Genomic DNA, 19259 nt, shown 5'->3' on the forward strand with positions numbered 1-19259 from the left:
TCCACTCTCGACGCGACTCAACGCGACTCGACGCGACTCGACTCGACTCCAATCCGCAGTCAGTTGTCAACTTTCTGGGCTGGCTTTTAGTCCGGGGATTGCCGATTGATTTGGCGTGGGATTTTCGAGTGCGGCACATGTATGAAACGAAATCATAAATGTGACAGGCCTGGATCATAAGCAACTCGCACAAAGAAATCCCTTTGACCATCCTTGAGCCATCTCAAGCAGCAATAAATCATCTCCTTCGGAGCCATTCACCATGCATATATCCTCAAAGAAAACTTTCTGCCGGAACTTTGCCAGTTATATATATTGCAGGAAGTCCCCTCGGACCATACATTTATTCCGTGGCGGAGTGCATAAAAAAGCAGGCGGTCCAACCGAGCAGCCGCAACACTGAGCCCTCCTAAAAGGGCATTCGAAATGAGCTGCTCGGAGATGTGGAGATGTGGAGATGTGAAGATGGTGGTCTGCCACCGGGAAAGCTTTCGTATTTAATTGAAAAACACTTAAGCCCCAGTTCGGAGGAGCCAAAGCCAAAGCCAGGCCAACCGCAAGGCTCTTATGTGACCCTAAAAGACCGACCTCATAACCCCAACTCATCTTCATCACAAGACCTTTCTGGTCGCTCATAAAAACAAAGGGCGAGCGCAAACAAAAACTTTGCATAATTAAGGCGCGGCCAACACATGGGCAAAGTGTATTCAAAGGGTTAACTTACAGCAGAAGTGAAATATACGGTTTTAACATGAAAACTGTATTCTCAATATTTACTAAAGCAAAATTAAGAAACCACGATATTTTTTAATGTAAATACGACTATTCTCTCTTTCATTTCAAAAATTGATAAATTGATAAATAAAATTCAAAAATGTAATCTAAGTTTGAAAACCAAACATTTTAATAATATACTATTCTTGGCAAACATTTTTGTTCACTGTGCAGGAAAATCTCCTAGGCAGCCTTCAGATGGACAGGACTGAATCAAAGATGGCATGACTTGGCCACTTACCCTCGAGCGCCCGGTTCCTGGAAATTAAGGCGAGCACCAGTTCGGGATTTGGGTCATCCTGGTCGACAGCCAGGTGATTGTGGTGCGGATGTTGCTGCTGCTGTTGCTGCCCACCGACCAGGTGAGATGCCTGCGGCGTGGGTGGCAATTGTTGCTGCTGCTGCTGCTGCTGATGGATATGCGGCTGATGTTGCTGGTGATTATCCATGGCTGACAGGTGCTGTTGCTGCTGCAACGGATGTTGCAGCTGCTGATGCGGATGTGGCTGCTGCTGAGGCGGATGCTGGAGCTGGTGCTGATGCTGGTGGTGATGATGTAGCGGTGGCGGTGGTTTCAGGGTTTGCATCATTGCTGAGGGGCCGGCGATTTGAACACGCGTCGTATGAGTTATATGTATATTTCAGTTAGCTTATTCCAATTGGCACACGTTTGTATCTTTAGCCCTGTTTGGTGTTTAAAAAGCAATCTTTGTGTTAGTTTACCGCACTCGTTTCCCGTTTAGCGTCTAAACGAGACTCCGCTAGGCGGGATCGCTGTCTGCTCGATAACTGGCATTGGTTTGTGCCCAACAGTGGCCCGGTTGACTGTTTTTCCCTTATCGCGGCGGTCTCTTTGGGTTTCGGTTTCTACGGTAGAATCTAGATTCCAGTCTTGCCACTCGGTTGGGCTCGTGCTCAGTGCTCGGCTGCTCTATCAGTTGAAGTAGCCAGGGACTTGAACAATTTGAATTTGTTTGCGATACCGGGGCACACTAGACCATCTATTGTTCGGGTGCTTTCGACCAAGTGCAAGGCGGGTAAACTTTATGTAAGCCGAGGATAGGGCCAAACTGATCGGTAGATATTCAAAAGACCGTTTGGCGCATATCTATTCATCGTCTATCACGAGGAGAATTCTCGTGCGAAGACAACAAATCGGATGTGCACTATACTATCTATCAAAAAACGGTCAATGTCCAAGGTTTTTTTATCAAAAACGAACTGCTAATGGTTCCCAAATCAAACAAAATAGTTAAAAAAAATTTTTGTGAAATATTATAACGTAGAATATTTGATAGCAAATATCCATTTAATAGTTTATCAGTATTTGAAAACTAGTTAAGATTGAAGATAATTTATTTTATAGAAATTCAAACAAACAAAATAGGTAAACAATTTATTTTTTGTGAAATATTAAAACGTAGAATAATTAATCGGAAATTTCCATTTAATAGTTCTTCAGTATTTGGAAACTAGTTAAGATTGAAGATCATATATAAATGAAACAAAATACTATGAAATTTATTTTATAGAAATTTAATTTTAGGAGCAAAGCTCCTAAGATTAAATTGAAATTAAAATGGCTAACATCGGGAGTTGGAAATCGCACATTAATCTTATTTTGATTGCCTTAAATCTTAAAACAAACAAAATCCAATCGTGTTAGTATTAAAATTCATATACTAAACATTTTAAAATCCTAAACGTATCTTGGTTTTGTAACTCTTCTCAACACAATTTGCTCAATAGACTTTTTTGTTTTAAGGATCTACTGTTAAAATGTAACATTCCATTTTTTAATCAAGCTGGCTTTCTTTTCAATAGTTCCTCAGAATTTTAGCCTTTTTATTGAGCCTTTCGTTATGCGACGGAATCGTAAAACCAGTGGAAATGATTTGCATTTACCCTATTAAAATTTTTTGCGTCACTTTAACACTCAACTCTAGTATTTGTTAACTTTGTTAATTATTGGCTGGTTTTTAATTTTCTTATTTCAACATTTCGTATTATTTCGTTTGAATTTTCTGCGGCACTTGAACGCGATTTTATGCGAACGCCATTTTGGCGACGGCATCGGCAACTTTAACGGTAACGGTAACGGATTCGGCAGCGAAAACGACGACGGCAAATGCGAAGCCAGTGCGACAAAATGGCGGCGGCATGGCTAACGGTGTTTGCCCAACGGTAAGGTAACGGTCTGGAAACGGTAACGGTGTCGGTAACGGTACGGCGGCAACCCTGGACGCGGCAACACTGGCAGGCGGCTGGTATTGTTGCTGGTGGGAATCCCCTCTATTTGCCGCGCTGCATCTTTATTTATTTTCTTGGCCGTCCAAACTGTCGTCTCTCCTTTTTACTTTGCGCACTTTTTCACGCTTTTTCTCGACTGTGCGAGCTTTTAACGCTGTTGTTTTTTTTTTTTTTTTTTTTTGTTTTTTGCCTTTCGTCTTGTATTCGTGTGCCGTTTGCCGTTTGCCTTTTGGCCGCCCACATGGGTACGCCGTGCGTATACGTACTATCTGTGGGTGTGTGCGGGTGTGCGGGCGTGTGTTTACCAATTGATCCTAATGTGACACAAATGATATGGTAAAATGCATACAGCCAGCCCTGAATGGCAGGACAACAATGGCAACAAGGCGGCGAGGCGACAACGCCAGCAGCGACAACATTTTTGTGCTTCTTTTTGGAGGCCGTGCGCATGTGTGTGTCGCTCTCTGGCGATGCCCATTTGCCCGAAAAGTCCAAATTCCAAGAGCATTACAATATTTGTAAAACGCAAAAACTTTAGCCTCGTCGAAAAAAGAAGGTGTGGAAACTTTTTTTTGTTTCCCTCTGCCTCAAGAAGCTTGAGCTGCAAAAGTGCAGGGGCAAAAAAAAAATGAAAAAAGGAAAACAGCACAGTGGGTAGAACAAAAAGCCAACCAACGTCGAGCGCGACACCTTCGTTGGCCCCAAAACAACAGTAAACAGCACTTAAAAGTCAGCAGCGACGTCGACTGAGGCGAAACAAATATGAGAAACTTAACTCAAAGGTCCAAGTCAATACGCGGCGCGCGGTCACCAAAAATGCGGGGTCTCCACTGGAAAACAGGCACCGCCCCTTTATATTGAAAATCGCTGGAAATCGGCCGACGATAGAGTCCAAAAGCAACAAGAACTTCCAGGCATGCGCAGGCAGTGGCCATTATCTTATCGCCCCAGCGTCGCCATTAAAATGGGGCTGGGGTGGCCATACGCTTCTATTCCTAGAGTTCGATGTCGTTCCAGCGCCGGCGCACTCGAAAACCCAAAGCTGGCAGGGTGATGGGAGAGGGGGGAAGTTGCTACTCCATGCCCGAGTCACCCGTTGCCCATGAGTTCGCTGTATCTGCATAGGATTCTCGCTGTCTGTGTAGTTTCGGAACCCCTATATCTATAGTGGATACTTGCCACCCGTCCCGAAAACCCCTTAAATGCGTTGCGTCTGCAAAAACGATTTTGTTTTCGCATTTATTTATGAGCCGCTTAGAGCGCGCCAAATACTTTGCCAAACACTTTGAACCCCAACGCCATGCTCGAGAACCCCACGCCCCCGCTCCCAACGGATGACCTCCGCCCACCCACCGAAGTGGACACTAGCAGGGAAGGTCGTTTGTGGGTTGGGTTCCGCGCTGCGGCGGAGCAAGGAACGCGAACAGCTGGAGTGCGTGGGTCGCTCGAAAAGTATGCCCGGTCTGAGAAAGTCTGCATAAAATGCCAGATACAAAGTACGTATAAATATTAGAAAAAAACATGATTCCATCTTATGCTGTAAAATGTATTACTTCATACTTATACTAAGACTTTTGTATCATCATCATTTACAGCTTGCCTGTAATATATATTGGATACTATTACACAGAAGCTAAACTATAAACTGTATAAACTATATTACATATTTCCTTTATTAAACATTCAGCATTTTCTTATTGGGCTTTCGTTACGCGTGCGGAACAACACGAAAACACGGCATACCCTTGAACCCAACTAGTACCGATTATAAAAAAATATAGGGTAAGAGCATAAAAATGCAGCGTGACCCTGAAACTGAAACTGATCGTGAATGGAAATGGAAATGGAAATGGCTGATGAAACCGATGCACTCAATCCAACGCGATCCCAATCTATGGCATCCCAGGCGGAGCTTCACTTCCGCGGTTACCAAATCGACTTTGACTTTCAAATTTTCCAACGCTTTTGTCGCAGACGTCTGTCTAATGGAGCCGTTAATGGTTAGACACATGAAGTATTTTGCCAAATGGGCTCGACTTGGGACGGTTAATTGCTGATGATGTGATGATATGGAACCGGATCGGCAGTGGGTTTTGGGGGGGATGGCGGAGATTTAGTAAGCAGCAGTGCTAGTGTTTGGATAACACATTTTAATAGACAATTAACAAGCAGTTTGTTTAAATTTTCTTCACCGACATTTTTAACTTTTGTCCGGCGATCTTGTTTTCGCTATTGTGTCTTTTGGTAGTTACATAAACATAAATCTCGGCAATGGGCCAGTCAGAAAGACAAAAAACTTGCTGCCACTGCACATTTTCACACATAGCCGGATTTTTGTTAACGTTGTTGGAGTTCCCCCCCAAACTTTTTATTGGAGGGTCTCGAGATTCGGAGCTCATTGAGACTTGGTTAAAGCGCAGCCAGCTCATTTGTAGATTCGAATGTCAGCGGTGAACAAGTGCGGAACCAGCGGAGCGGCTAAATACCCAAATTCCCCCCCAAAGTAAATCGCGCCTTTTTTTTTGGATTAACCAGGATCATGGACTTTGATGAGTTCCGTGAATTTGGCCATGCCTCCATCGAGTTCCTTATCAACTATCTGAGCGGCATACGTGAGAGGTGTGTGTCTGGACTTTTATCCTTGGAGCGATGCCTCTAAATTCTGTGTTTCTTCCAACAGGGATGTCCTGCCCAGCACGGCTCCATATGCGGTGATCAATCAGCTGCCCAAGGAGATTCCCGAGCAGCCCGATCATTGGCGCGAGGTCCTCAAGGATCTGGAGAACATCATCCTGCCGGGTCTGACCCACTGGCAATCGCCCTACTTCAATGCCTTCTATCCGTCATCCTCGTCGGCGGGCTCCATCATCGGTGAGCTGCTGATCGCGGGCATCGGAGTCCTTGGATTCAGTTGGGTAAGCTATATACATATGTAAATGGTGAAAAAATCCAGCAGATTCTCCTTTTTTTAAATGAATATTCATATTAAATACGTGCGTGAATGTGAATGAATTAATGTGGAAGAACAATCATAAGCAACTTTCTTCATTGTGTTTTCTTAGAAAAATGATATAAAAAAAAAGGTCAGTTAAAACTTAAATTTCATATAATTACTTAAAAAAACTAATTGTATCTGAAAAGTGTTGCCATGATAATTAAATTCGGATAAATATAGCGAATATACACGTTTGATTAGCTTATGATCGTTATATATTAAAAACTATTAATACTGAACTTTTTTACTTTTTATTGTGATAAAGAGACAAATTTGAAAGAGTTTCATTTTAAGAGCCTTAAATTATTCACACGTGAATTTACAATTATTGTTCATTAGAGTCAACAACAATAACAACCAACAATAATCAATTGGTTTTAAAACTATAATTTCTGTCATCAATTTGCCTAAGAGAGAGGGGCTAAGAGAGCGCCAACCGACCAACAAAAAAGTGGGAACAGTTTGTGACCCAAAGTGATTTCCCACCAGCTATTGTTCGAGTGTCGTTGGTAACAAAATCTTTTGGCCAAATCAACGCAACACTTGAGAAATCCTTATCGATTCAAAGAACTATGCGATAAATATGCTCAGGAGATAGGCACTCAACGATTAAGAAAATTGCCAAGTAATTGTTTTTCTATAAATATATGGCACGAAATATACGAACCCAACTATAATCCCGGTGACCGATTCGTTCCCTAATCTCGCAGATTGGACACGCTTCACAAATCACTGTGCAGAGCAATCGGATATAGGTATTTTCGAAATTAATAGCTAAATTGAAAAAAAAAGTATTTGAATGGCACTCTCGTATAAAAGAATAAACCTATTACTATATACCCCTTTGTGTAAGTAGTATAAAATAGTACACACTCCTTTCTATAAACTTTCAACAGTATTTTAATGTTTTGATTATGTTAATTGAACAAACTTCGCATTTGAATTTTAAAGTATCAACGAATCAAAGCTAAATTAGTTAGATCAAAAGAATAAAACAAGTCAGTTGCGCCGGTTTTTAATGATTTCTCAAAACTAGCCAGATTGGCTGAACCGACAGCTCTGGAGGCTGTCCAGAGAAGTCGGAGTATAAAAGGCAGCCGTCACCGGCGATCGGTTTCAGAGTGAACCTCAGGCAACTTGGAGGAGCATCAACGGATCGGGAACTGAAATCGAGTTGGGCAAACAAATCAAAAACGAAAACGGGGAAATAAAACCAAAACAAACAGAACGTAAAAAGTGCAAATAGAAAACGATATCGCAACATTGTCAGCGGTATGGATGCCAAGGAGTTTCGGGAATTCGGCAAGGCCGCCATTGACTACATAGCCGACTATCTGGAGAATATTCGGGATGACGACGTACTGCCCAATGTGGAGCCAGGCTATCTGTTGGACCTGCTGCCCACAGAGATGCCGGAAGAGCCCGAAGCGTGGAAGGATGTCCTCGGCGACATTAGTCGCGTCATCAAGCCGGGACTGACCCACTGGCAGTCGCCTCACATGCATGCCTACTACCCCACCAGCACCTCGTATCCCTCCATTGTGGGCGAGATGCTGGCCAGCGGGTTCGGCGTCATCGGATTCAGCTGGGTATGTTGGTTTATGGTGAAATCTGCTGCTGCTGCTGCTGCTGCTTCTGGCCCATTGTTTTGGCCGGCTGAATGGGCGCTCATTGTGCGCGGTGGGTGAAAGTGAATCCAAGAACTCGACAAACAGGTTGCCACTGCACCGGACCGAAGAGAGTTGTTCACACAAATCAATCGGCAATTGTCACCAAATAAAAGTTATTGGGCAGCAGACTCACCTTAAAGGCATACAAATAAATTTAAATGTATATAGAATTGATTAGCCAAACCCAAACTAGACGTTTCGCAAACAATATTTGTCATTGCGAACAAAGAAGTTACCACCGAACAAAAACTTAGTGAAATAAACCCTAGTTTAAATTATAATATATTTGTAAAAATTACTATATGTATGTATTCCGGATTTAATAGTGTATTACAAACGGATGGAGTTATCTTCAATGCATAATTTCTTACATAATAATTCGTATAATCCCCCACAGATCTGCAGTCCCGCCTGCACAGAACTGGAGGTGGTGGTCATGGACTGGCTGGCCAAGTTCCTGAAGCTGCCCGCACACTTCCAGCACGCCAGCGATGGACCAGGAGGCGGGGTGATCCAGGGATCAGCTAGCGAGGCTGTGTTGGTGGCTGTCCTAGCTGCCAGGGAACAAGCTGTGGCCAACTACAGGGAATCGCATCCGGAGCTGAGCGAAAGTGAGGTGCGTGGCCGCTTGGTGGCCTACTCCTCGGACCAGAGTAACAGCTGCATTGAGAAGGCTGGAGTCCTGGCTGCCATGCCGATTCGATTGCTGCCGGCTGGAGAGGATTTCGTACTTAGAGGCGATACACTGAGAGGAGCCATCGAGGAGGACGTGGCAGCGGGCAGGATTCCGGTGATCTGCGTTGCCACTCTGGGCACCACGGGCACTTGTGCCTATGACGACATTGAATCCCTGTCCGCTGTCTGCGAGGAATTCAAGGTGTGGCTCCATGTTGATGCCGCGTATGCCGGTGGAGCCTTTGCTCTGGAGGAATGTTCGGATTTGCGAAAGGGATTGGATCGCGTGGACTCGCTAAACTTCAACCTGCACAAGTTCATGCTGGTCAACTTCGATTGCTCGGCCATGTGGCTAAGGGATGCCAACAAGGTGGTCGACAGCTTCAATGTGGATCGCATCTACCTGAAGCACAAGCACGAGGGTCAGTCGCAAATTCCTGACTTCCGTCATTGGCAAATCCCCCTGGGTCGCCGCTTCCGAGCTCTAAAAGTCTGGATCACATTCCGCACTCTGGGAGCCGAGGGATTGCGAAACCATGTGCGCAAGCACATCGAGTTGGCCAAACAGTTTGAGCAGCTTGTGCTCAAGGATTCGCGATTCGAGCTGGTGGCTCCTCGTGCCCTGGGACTGGTTTGTTTCCGGCCCAAAGGTGACAATGAGATTACCACCCAGTTGCTGCAACGGCTTATGGATCGAAAGAAGATCTACATGGTTAAGGCCGAGCATGCGGGTCGTCAGTTTCTGCGATTCGTCGTATGCGGCATGGACACCAAAGCCTCCGATATTGATTTCGCCTGGCAGGAGATCGAGTCTCAACTGACGGACCTGCAGGCGGAGCAATCCTTGGTGGCCCGCAAATCGGGAAACGTCGGCGATCTTGCGCAGCACTTCCAGATCCATCTGAGCACCGAAAATGCAACGCACGAGAAATCTCAGTGAGAAAAACGGATAAACTATTTATGTTTAGGGACAACCTAGTTAGTTTGCGATGTAGTTTTTAACTTTCCACATGTTTATAAATAAAGTGAAATTAAATGTACGATCATTTGGCACGTTTTCTATAAAGGTAGAGTGGTTTTTCCCTGTCATTTTTTTTTGTCGAAAAAGTTCCCAACATTCTCTGTTAAACTTTCTGCCGAGGCTTTAGTTTTTTAAGCATTACAAATATCGTCGACTTTATTTTAAAATTTAAAACCAAAATTTTCGCGGCTTAGTGTGACTGCATTTGGTTATGAATCGATACACTTCTTCATCGCCCTTCGATAAGTTCGCCAAGGTCTATCGTCAGTGTCGCATCCGCAGGCAAACAGCTGTTTCTCCCAATTGGACCACCTGATATCGGTTAAATAACAAAGTATAAACAAAACAAAAATATCTGTTTCCCTTAATTCAATATTTTGATTAGCTTTGAATAGCGTTTAGTGCCATTTCTCATAAATATAGAATAGAAGCAGCCGCGGCTCGCCTTTGTACGAATTCTCAGATTTCCGTGAGGTAAATAATCATATATGTAACATACAAATACATAAGAATTACTATAACCCTTTCAGCCAAGTTTGGAATTAGACACCCAAACTGCAATTGGATAACCGGCGACCATTGTGGTGGATACTATGATTCTGCTTTTTAAAAACAACTTGGACGTGTGGCACTTTAAAGGCCTATACGCCTCTCAGCCTGTCAACAAATATTAAAAAATCTGGCAAAATTCTAAAAATAACTTGATTTACTTTCGGAACTCCAGGAAACTAGGCCCGCTTGCCATGCAATGGTAAGTTGAACAGCTCCAGCGGATTTGAATGTGCAAACTAAACCTTCTCTTGTTCCCCGCAGTTTTAAACTGGCCAGCAGGCGCAGCTTATACAATGCACGGGTTCTACAGGCGGATAACATCGGCGACAAGCAACGCAGTCCAGATCTGGAGGCGGCGCGCCAAAATACCCAGATAGTGGTCGTGGGCGCAGGACTCGCCGGTCTCTCGGCGGCCCAGCACCTCTTGTCGCACGGCTTTCGGCGCACTGTGATCCTGGAGGCCACAGATCGTTATGGCGGCAGGATTAACACCCAGCGCTTTGGTGACACCTACTGTGAACTAGGCGCCAAGTGGGTAAAGATCGATGGATCGCAGGATTCGATGTATGAACTGCTACGCAACACGGAAGGCTTGGGGAAGCAGATAAAGCAGCCGGATCGGGCCACCTATCTTCAGGATGGAAGCCGCATCAATCCAGCCATGGTCGAGCTTATCGACACGCTATTTCGGCAGCTTTGCCGAGGCTTCAAGGTCTCCGAACGAGTTAAAACGGGTGGTGACCTGCACTCGCTGGACAATGTCATGAACTACTTTAGAACAGAAAGCGATCGCATCATTGGCGTCTCCTTCCAGCATCCTAAGGATCAACTGGCGGCACGCGAGATCTTCCAATCGCTGTTCAAGGAGTTCGGCAGCATATTGGGATGCTGCCTGGAGTACGTGAACATCGAACACATAACCAAGTGTCCAGTGCAGCAGGAACAGCGCCCGCTGTATGTGCCCACTGGTCTAGATAATGTAGTGGACGATCTCATTCAGAACATGGACAAAGCGCAGCTGCAGACCGGAAAGCCTGTGGGCCAGATACAGTGGACACCAGCGCCGATGAAAAGTGTGGGTTGCCTGGATGGCAGTCTTTACAACGCCGATCACATAATATGCACCCTGCCGCTGGGCGTGCTCAAAAGCTTTGCGGGCGTTCTGTTTCGACCCACGCTGCCGCTGGACAAGATGCTGGCTATACGCAACCTCGGCTTTGGCAATCCCCTCAAGATATATCTCTCCTACAAGAAGCCCATTGGGCGTTGGCTAAAGGGAAGCCTGCGGCCACTGGGAACGCTTCTGAATCCTTCCGTGGAGCAGCAACCCGAACGCAACTGGACGCAGCAGGTCGTGGAGATCAGCCAGGTGCCCAGCAGTCAGCATGTGCTGGAGGTGCATGTGGGTGGCGGATACTACGAGGAGATCGAGAAGCTGCCCGATGAGGAGCTGCTGGAGCAGATAACTGGTCTGCTAAGGCGCTGCGTGAGCAGTCACCTGGTGCCGTACCCACAGGAACTGCTGCGTTCCAACTGGAGTACGTCGGCCTGCTACCTCGGCGGTCGTCCTTACTTCTCCACCAACAGCAGTGCCCGGGATGTCCAGCGACTGGCCGCTCCGCTGGGCGAGAAGTCGCCCGGTCTGCTCTTTGCTGGGGATGCAACCTCGTTGAGAGGCTTTGGAACCATTGATGCCGCCAGGTCCAGTGGCATCCGAGAAGCCCAACGCATTATTGACTACTATCTGAAAAGCGTGCACTGCGGTTAAGTGCAATGGGAAATCCGAATGGGCTGCTAAATTGTACAGTGTATATCAACACGAAAACTAGTCAAAATTTATAGTTACAATTCGTTTGTATTTTTAAGCAGAATACATTTGTTTTAATTAGGCGCATAACGTTAACAATAAAAATCATGAACAACATCAATGATACAATGATAGGATACTATAAATATAATGTAGCGATGGACGAACCATCTTTTGTTGCGATGTAAATTCCCTAAACATGTCGCAAGTGGAAAGTGTATGGTCTGTTCCGGGTTCCAAGTCACAATGCATTATATATCATACTGGTCCAATTTAAGTTTACTATATTAATTTATATACTAAACACGGAACAGACCTGCACAACCACTTTACTGCTCCTGTTCCATCTCGTCGGCAGCGGCGCTGACCTCCTTCCACGAGTACTCCATGTCCTCGGACTGGGTGAATCGCGAGCAAATGGCCATGCGCAGGAAGTAGACATCCTTGATCTTGGCGGGAACCAAGTGGATGTGGCCGCGTCCATTGATTCGCTTGAGAAGAGCTTCGTTCCGCTCGTTGCTGCCCTTCAGCCGGAAGCAGACCAATCCCATATTGATCTCGGCGGCCAGTTCAAATCTGGAGTCCGCCACGCAGAGATCCCCGAACTGCTTGGCAAAGTTGCAGTGTCTGCGGATGTGGGCCTGGAGATTCTCGACACCGTACAGCCGGAGGACGAACCAGAGCTTCAGTGCCCTGAATCGCCGTCCAAGTGGGATTTGCCAGTGACGATAGTCCGGAGCTGATCCCTGCATGTCGTGCTTCAGGTAAAGAGGGTCCACATTGAACGCGTTGACCACCCAACTGGGATCCTTCAGCCACATGGCCGAGCAGTCAAAGTTCACCAGCATCCATTTGTGTGGATTGAAATTGAAAGAGTCTGCTGATTCGATGCCCTTCATCAGGTGGCGATACTCGGGGCAAATGAAAGCGGATCCGGCATAGGCAGCGTCCACATGGATCCACAAATTGTGCTTGTTTCCCACCGGTCCACACTCATCCAAGTAGTCGAAGGCGCAGGAGTTGGTGGTGCCCAGGGTGACCACCGCGTAGAAGGGAATCAAACCCTCGGCCACATCCTGTTCGATGGCCTTTTCCAGGGCAGCACCACGCATTCTGTGATTCTCGGACTGCACGGAACGGAGCTTTACTCCGCCCAGAAGACCAGCCCGCTCCACGGATGAGTGAGCCTGGTCCGAGCAGTAGCCCACCAACTTGCCCAAGATGGTGTGCTCATCCCACTCCGGATGGAGCTCCTTCACCTCCTTCAACTTCTTGGCCTTGGCTCCCAGCAGAGCCACCAGTGTGGACTCACTGGCCGTGCCCTGGATGACACCGCCACCCTTGCCGCCCGAACAGGCCAGGAACTCTGCCGGCAGCTCCAGCATCTTGCCCAGCCAATCCATCATGACCACCTCGAGTTCCGTGCACGCGGGACTGGCGATCCACGTGAATCCGATGCAGGCAATCGCTCCACTCAGCATGTCCGCAACGATCGCTGGATACGAGTTGGCCGTGGGGAAGTAGGCATGAAACTTGGGACTGTGCCAGTGTGTCACGCCCGGCATGATGACTCGCTCGATGTCCTGCATCACATCCTGCCACTTCTCCGGCTTCTCGGGCGCAGCATCCGGAATCAATGGCTTCAGGTAGCCAGGCTTCACTTCCGGCAGAACGCGCCTGTAATTGCGAAAATTGCGTTAGCTTCTGATTGCATTTTGGCGCCCATTCAGTAAAAGCTCCTTGCTAATTGGCTGCGAAACTCAGTTAGCCAACAAAGGCATCAGGAATCATTGGGGTTGAAGGACACCCATCCAACCACCCCCAACTTGTTGCCACTGCCATGAAAATCAATACGAATATGTAGCAAATTGCTATGGGAACAGAATATAGATAGAGAGGCAATGCTGATAATGATGGTGGGATTTTCTATCCTTTCAATTAAAAGGAAGTACTACTAAGAGGTGAAAAAAGAAAATAAAAAGATAATTTCTCTATATATATGTATCTTCAATTAACAAAGATTCGTTTAAAAAGTTATCTAACTAAGAAAATAGTTTTGAAACTTCAATGTCGAAGGAACTTTAATAAAGCAAAATGAATTATTATATTACGCTCTACTTAAGCTTGATTTTCAATTAACCATTAATTTCAGCGACTGTCGATGGGCAAACAAACTCAGCAGCTGTAGTAAGAAAATTGTTTACTTAGCTGACTTTGATTTTCAAGGTAATGGAAACGAAGCCGTTAGAAGAATTGCCCAAGAATAGTGAAATACCCGAATTGCTTTTGGCCAAGGCGTTAGCAGTGCAATTATATCTATACTCGTATACATGAAAAACGACCTTGACACGCCAACTCAACAAAGCCATTTAATTAATTAGTTTTCGGCCCAAGAGCAGCGAAAGTACTTGGCCCTCGAGCTAATGGGAAGGTCGCCTCAACCCCCTAAACAAAATGATATATATATATAGATATATATAGCAATGGAAATGTCCGATCGGTGCGACTTTCCCGTGACTAATCTCAAAACGTGTGCGAAATGTCATTCACTTGCCCGGGGATTCGAATCGAGCAGAACGAACTTTCGATTCGAACGTAAAATGCTGAGGTCAAGCGACTGATTCTGATACCATATAAATGAAATTCATACGCTAAATTAAGTTTAATTCAAGCTAATTGAGTAGGGAGTCTTAATCTGGCTCACCTTTCGCGTATATTCTCCAGATATTCGGCTATAAAGTCGACCATTGTCTTGGCAAAATCCTTGAACTCCGGCGCCTCCATGTCGATCTTGATGTGGATGCAAAAGTATTTGGTTATCAGACGTGCATAATTGTTGGCTCTATACCTAAACCCAATAGACATACCGAAACCTTGGGATCCAGCTTATCCGGCGAAATGTTAGCTTTACCATTACCATCAGTTTGTTTTGTTGGAATTGTGTTACTAATGGGTATGTGGCTCATTTCAGAGATTTACTTTTCGTTTGACTTTTGCAATGATATGAACTCGAATGGTTAGAGCTAATATGAAAGAATGTGCGATTATTGAAAGTGTTATTAATAGAAGTGCGTTTTTGAAGATAGTGCTAATCAGTGCAGCAGCTCAAACAAAAAATGCTATCGCTGCAAACACGACAAATGAACGACATTGAATACTAATTACTTGATAGGCAAAACGATGATGATAATAGTTATAATAATAAGGTATTAAGGTATTAATAGTTTAAAGCGTTTTCCCATCGAGTGCGCTGCTTAAGTATAGGCTGTGAATTAGTATGGTAATTAGAATGTTTAATGCATTCTTGCATTAATCAAGACTGCTTTATTTTTTTTTTTTTTCTAAATTCCAATTTTAACAACGTAAACAAGTTGGCATTGAGACGACGACTTGTTGCCAGCTAAAATCTTATTTTAATAGATACACAAAAGCATGCAGATACCGAAAGCCGAGAAAAGCTTAAGCACTATAGAATTCGGGGCCCGAACTATCAAATTGAACCGAAGCAAGGCTATAGTATATGCCCAGTTTTAGATACACATTACGTATACGCAGCGTTAGCCCCGAAATGAATCTTTCGCATGCACATGCACTCATTATGTTGGCCAAGCACTTCAGGCAGCTGAGGCTGTTGAGGAGCCACACTTTCGTCTCTCACCGTTGCACTTTAGTTAACTGCTTTTAATTGTTTGCACTTGTTGCCGAGCTTTACTTCCGTTCCGAACTAAATCTTTGCTCCAAGTTCAGTTTGCCCTCCTGGTTTAGAACAGCTAATATTTATTTGCTGATATTTCGATGCTGATATTTCGGTGCTGATTGCTGTGCGCTTGGCGTTCTCCTCTTAACTGAGCGCTGCCCGCTCTTGGCCATGGCTTTTAAAGCCCGTCCAGCAGCGCTGCCAATTCCGCAGGACCGGTTCAATCGCAGTCCGCAGCCGCTGAACTTCGAATCGCAGCCGCTGTCGTAAAAACAAATTCAGCTCTCGTTTGATTTGTGCACGTTTTTTGACACTTTTTTGGAACATGCATTAATTGGGCGCTGAATCAGTAACTGGATATCAAAGGCTTTATTTTCCATGGATTTATTTAGAATTTAAAAAAATATATATATATACATACATGCAAGCTATTACATTTTATTTGCCAGCTCTGTGAACTTAATTTGATTATTTTTGAAATTAGTTTGAGAACCTAGTGATATTTAAAACAGCAAGCAAAACATTTTGAATTCTACTCACGTGCTTCCCAACTCGAATTTGTGGAAAGAGAGCGATCTCGTCAGGAATCCCCCAATTATGAGTCACTCGAAACAGGGTTTTTCTTGGACTCCCCGAAGAAAAAATCACGCAAAAAAATGTAAACAAAGTTATATTCGTAGGAAAGACAAGAAATTGATTAAGCCGTGGAATGGCACGCTTTACGCGCATCTTGGAAACCGGTTATTAGAGCACCACATATGACGTGCTTTTTGAACCGCTCATGGAATTGTGACGTCAAATAATCCAATGCTCTCACTCACTTTCGCATTGTGCTAGGGGAAGTGGGCTAGGTTGAGCCTTTTGAGCGGGCAGTTCCGCATACACTGAGAAAAATTCAAAATTACTATAGAAAGCTAACGACTTTTGGATGCCAGTTACTTGGCCGGAATTTCAAAATTCAGTTGAAATATCAATAGAAATTGGCAAGAAACAATAAATATGTGGCTTAAATGTTTATGCCAAATATATCGAGAGATATAATACAAAAATTCAAAATATTTTTCAAAACTGTTTTCGTGACCGTTTTTTTTTTTTAAAGTTCCCAAAATCTCGAAGTTTATACGGACAGACAAACATGGGTATATCGGCTCGGCTAATGATATTGGAATACGACAGGAAAATCATTATCTTCCTTTAATTACTATTTAAAAGAATCAAGTAAACACTTTTAGCCTACGACAAAAGAAAATAATTTCTTTCAGTGTAGGGCTGCTGAGAATCCTGCGGGTGGTCCAACTGTTGCTGAGTGCGAGCAAAGTGCGTGTGCCTGACATTTCAACGAAGCCACTTTGGCAAATCACTTGGCTGAATCAACAGATTTATACGCCATGCCAACGGCTCTGCTTTCGATTTTAATGCGCTGGGTGCTCCACCCACACGCCAGCCAACAGCCACCAGCCACCAGTCGCCCAACTACCCACCCACATTATGCTGCTTTACGGGTGGCTGGAGTTCGGGTCGATTGAGGCGAAGAATACTACAATTTGATTTATGACCATCTTGAGTTGCGAATGAATGCGAAAGTATTCTCCGCTTATAGGGGTCGAATGGCGCCTTTGAGAGGGGGATTGCATAAACAGGCATCATATGGGGTAAACAAGGGCCGAGATAAGCGAGCGGGTGTTTGGTGTACACATCACATCGCTGAGCTTCAATAGGTCACGTATTTTGTCTAAATCTATATGATATGGGCAAGTGATTAGATTCGTTTTAGGATCGATCTGTAATTAATTGGGAAAGTAAAAGTAAAGTAAAAAGAAAGTAAAAGTTCATAAATTAAATAACATTTCCTGCATAACCATAACCACACTCAATTTAAAAGCCCACTCATGTAGGGATTATCATTTATTGTTTGTTCACATAATGAAATTTTCTTACGGTCTGTGTTTCTTTCAATTACTGGAGTTGTTTTAAGCCCGGTGCCGATCTTAAGGACCAATTCAGCAGGACGCGCACACGAACGACTCAAACGGAAACAACAAAAGTTGAGCCGCATTCGGAGCGCACACTGCGACCGGATTTCGAACCCGATCGGGAAGATAATGGAAAAACCGATTACATGAGACAAATTTTGGTTGTTTCGCTTAGTATTCTCCAGTCAGTCGGGCGCGAACGCTTTAGAGTAGTGCATATTTCAGCAGAAACAAAATCGAAAAGTACTTAGTAAATGCTATAGGTAGTTACAACTTAACGGAACTAGATGCACCCAGCTACTGCGCGATGGTCGATGGCAGATTGAGCAGCGTGCTCTGTCCGCTGGGCAAGTAGGCGACACCACGGGACCGGGATAGCTGGTAGGCGATATCCTCGGCGGCCTCAATACGTCGCAGCTCCACCAGACCGTCTCCGGCCTCGCCGAATGACTTGGCCAACAGGCCAGCGGCTTCGGCATCACCCTCCGCCGAAATGATGGACGCCAGCTTCTGTTGCTCGGCCTTCTCCACGACAAAACGCGCCTTCTCCGCCTCCTGCTGGGCCACCTGCTTCATCTCGACGGCCAGCGTGAACTCCCGACCGAAGGTCAAGTGCGTGAGCGAGATGTCATCCAGAATAAAGCCGAACTGCTTGGCACGTACAGTCAGTTCCTGGGAAACGCGCTGCGACACCATCTGCAAAGAGGTAATCACGTTAAGTACGGGCATGAAAGTATTATATTTCCGACTGCATAAGTTGAATAATAATCCAATTCTTAAGCTTCAATTCTCAAAAGAGCAATAAGCCTAGACTTAAGCGCCGAGATCGCGTTCTTGCTTACACAATCAAATTTAAATCGAAAATAAAATACGCGTGAAATACGATGAGATCTGATGACCTGATACTAAGTAAACATAAGCGCCTCTGGTGAAACACAAGGCCCATCAAAAAAGCTTTATCCTAAAGAAACTGAGGGCTCTCCTGATGTTTTTACTCACCTCACGCTGGGTGATCAGCTCGCCGGCGTCGAACTGGGCGACCACAGCCTTCAGCACCTCAGGCGCGATGGAGGGCAGGACACGCTCGTCGTAGTCCTGGCCGAGAATGGTGTAGATCTTGGGCAGCTGGTCTGGAATGGGGCGGTACAGGATTCGGAGCGTGATGTTGACATTCTGCAGATCCTTGCTGCCCGTTATCACAGGAACGTTGCGGGGCTGGGACCGGATGTCGAAGATGATGGGCCGCTGCACCCATGGGATGAAGAAGTGGGTACCCTCGCCGACCACGTTCTCCTTGATGCCGGTGAAGCGATCGAAGATGACCGCCCGGTGGCCGCCTTCCACATTATATAATGCCGAATTGACAACGCCACCCAAAACGGCCACTCCGAGGCCCATTTGGCCAATGCGATTAAAGAACTGAGCAGCCATTATCCTTTGAATAAAACAAACGTAATGTATTTAGTTACTGTTCTATAAACTATATATGTAAATGAAAGCCGACTGGACTTGGAAATTTCATCAGTTTTTAGGTTAGAACGTCATGGTTTAATGACAATGTGCTGTTTGCGTGTTTTTATCCCCTGTTCTTCCTGGTCTTCAAACGCAGTTAGCTCGGCTCGCTCATAGACTCACTTGTTAAAGGTTTTTGGTTGCACTTAAATTAAATTATTGTGCAATTTTGCTCTTTGAAATGCAAAACACGAAATACAACCACACGGCCTGTTATCGATAATACAACTGTCGGTGGGGCCGCCATATATCGAAACGTACTAATAAGAATCGTATTCGATTGTTTCCTAAGATTATCGATTATCGAAATTTAAAAAGAATAATAATAAACAA

General features: G+C 45.0%; 5 protein-coding genes and 1 long non-coding RNA gene across 15 annotated transcripts in view, besides 1 other annotated feature; 3 read left to right on the forward strand and 3 right to left on the reverse strand.

Moving 5' to 3' along the window:
• Lim3 overlaps positions 1-3720 on the reverse strand; it is a 29172-nt gene extending 25452 nt beyond the window's left edge. For 2 of the 5 annotated variants that reach the window (NM_001259157.3, NM_001273630.2), the window contains exon 1: positions 1016-1568. In NM_001259157.3, coding sequence (NP_001246086.1) covers positions 1016-1364 — 349 coding nt within the window. In that variant the 5' untranslated portion in view covers positions 1365-1568. Of the gene's footprint in view, positions 1-1015; positions 1569-2679 lie in introns of those variants that run through there. The other 3 variants (NM_001259159.1, NM_165277.3, NM_001259156.1) reach the window with 3 other exon arrangements.
• Positions 3721-4077: 357 nt separating this feature from the next.
• Positions 4078-5176, forward strand: lncRNA:CR44905 (long non-coding RNA:CR44905). The gene is made up of 2 exons (NR_124378.1): positions 4078-4520; positions 4712-5176. It is a non-coding gene; the product is annotated as a long non-coding RNA:CR44905 (long non-coding RNA).
• Positions 5177-5446: 270 nt separating this feature from the next.
• Positions 5447-9403, forward strand: amd (alpha methyl dopa-resistant). Of its 2 annotated transcripts, NM_165278.2 has the most exons (3): positions 5447-5643; positions 5705-5939; positions 8087-9403. In NM_165278.2, exons 1-3 carry the CDS (start codon positions 5564-5566, stop codon positions 9302-9304), a joined length of 1533 nt encoding a protein of 510 aa, NP_724162.1. In that variant the 5' UTR covers positions 5447-5563; the 3' UTR covers positions 9305-9403. The 2 variants fall into 2 exon arrangements, with proteins under 2 accessions (NP_724162.1, NP_476592.1); NM_057244.4 differs by lacking the exons at positions 5447-5643; positions 5705-5939 and adding an exon at positions 7134-7608.
• A 290-nt stretch (positions 9404-9693) lies between these two features.
• CG10561 (uncharacterized protein) lies at positions 9694-11863 on the forward strand. Its single transcript, NM_057260.4, has 3 exons — positions 9694-9859; positions 9916-10136; positions 10199-11863. Exons 2-3 carry the CDS (start codon positions 10129-10131, stop codon positions 11703-11705), a joined length of 1515 nt encoding a protein of 504 aa, NP_476608.1. The 5' UTR covers positions 9694-9859; positions 9916-10128; the 3' UTR covers positions 11706-11863.
• Positions 11776-15599, reverse strand: Ddc (Dopa decarboxylase). 3 transcript variants are annotated; one of them, NM_165279.2, is made up of 4 exons: positions 15403-15599; positions 14612-14767; positions 14449-14534; positions 11776-13421 (listed from the first exon to the last, which is right to left on the reverse strand). In NM_165279.2, exons 2-4 carry the CDS (start codon positions 14708-14710, stop codon positions 12074-12076), a joined length of 1533 nt encoding a protein of 510 aa, NP_724163.1. In that variant the 5' UTR covers positions 14711-14767; positions 15403-15599; the 3' UTR covers positions 11776-12073. The 3 variants fall into 3 exon arrangements, with proteins under 3 accessions (NP_724163.1, NP_724164.1, NP_523600.5); NM_165280.2 differs by lacking the exon at positions 14612-14767; NM_078876.5 differs by having other exon boundaries at positions 14449-15599.
• A 933-nt stretch (positions 15600-16532) lies between these two features.
• Positions 16533-16602: a mobile genetic element.
• Positions 16603-16637: 35 nt separating this feature from the next.
• Positions 16638-19162, reverse strand: Phb1 (Prohibitin 1). 3 transcript variants are annotated; one of them, NM_001169541.2, is made up of 3 exons: positions 19050-19162; positions 18414-18849; positions 16638-18110 (listed from the first exon to the last, which is right to left on the reverse strand). In NM_001169541.2, exons 2-3 carry the CDS (start codon positions 18843-18845, stop codon positions 17712-17714), a joined length of 831 nt encoding a protein of 276 aa, NP_001163012.2. In that variant the 5' UTR covers positions 18846-18849; positions 19050-19162; the 3' UTR covers positions 16638-17711. The 3 variants fall into 3 exon arrangements, with proteins under 3 accessions (NP_001163012.2, NP_724165.1, NP_476607.2); NM_057259.6 differs by having other exon boundaries at positions 17333-18110; NM_165281.2 differs by lacking the exon at positions 19050-19162 and having other exon boundaries at positions 17319-18110; positions 18414-18946.
• Positions 19163-19259: the final 97 nt, after the last annotated feature.

Source organism: Drosophila melanogaster, chromosome 2L, assembly GCF_000001215.4.
Source record: "Drosophila melanogaster chromosome 2L".
Lineage (NCBI taxonomy): Eukaryota > Metazoa > Arthropoda > Insecta > Diptera > Drosophilidae > Drosophila > Drosophila melanogaster.

Coding starts and splice junctions, on each gene's coding strand:
- amd (NM_165278.2), top strand. CDS start 5,564: ATGGACTTTGATGAGTTCCGTGAATTTGGCCATGCCTCCATCGAGTTC. Junction 5,644..5,704: donor CTGAGCGGCATACGTGAGAG/GTGTGTGTCTGG, acceptor TTCTTCCAACAG/GGATGTCCTGCCCAGCACGG. Junction 5,940..8,086: donor GAGTCCTTGGATTCAGTTGG/GTAAGCTATATA, acceptor AATCCCCCACAG/ATCTGCAGTCCCGCCTGCAC.
- Phb1 (NM_001169541.2), bottom strand. CDS start 18,845: ATGGCTGCTCAGTTCTTTAATCGCATTGGCCAAATGGGCCTCGGAGTG. Junction 18,111..18,413: donor AGCTGATCACCCAGCGTGAG/GTGAGTAAAAAC, acceptor ACCTCTTTGCAG/ATGGTGTCGCAGCGCGTTTC.
- Ddc (NM_165279.2), bottom strand. CDS start 14,710: ATGAGCCACATACCCATTAGTAACACAATTCCAACAAAACAAACTGAT. Junction 14,535..14,611: donor AGCTGGATCCCAAGGTTTCG/GTATGTCTATTG, acceptor ATCCACATCAAG/ATCGACATGGAGGCGCCGGA. Junction 13,422..14,448: donor CTGGAGAATATACGCGAAAG/GTGAGCCAGATT, acceptor TCGCAATTACAG/GCGCGTTCTGCCGGAAGTGA.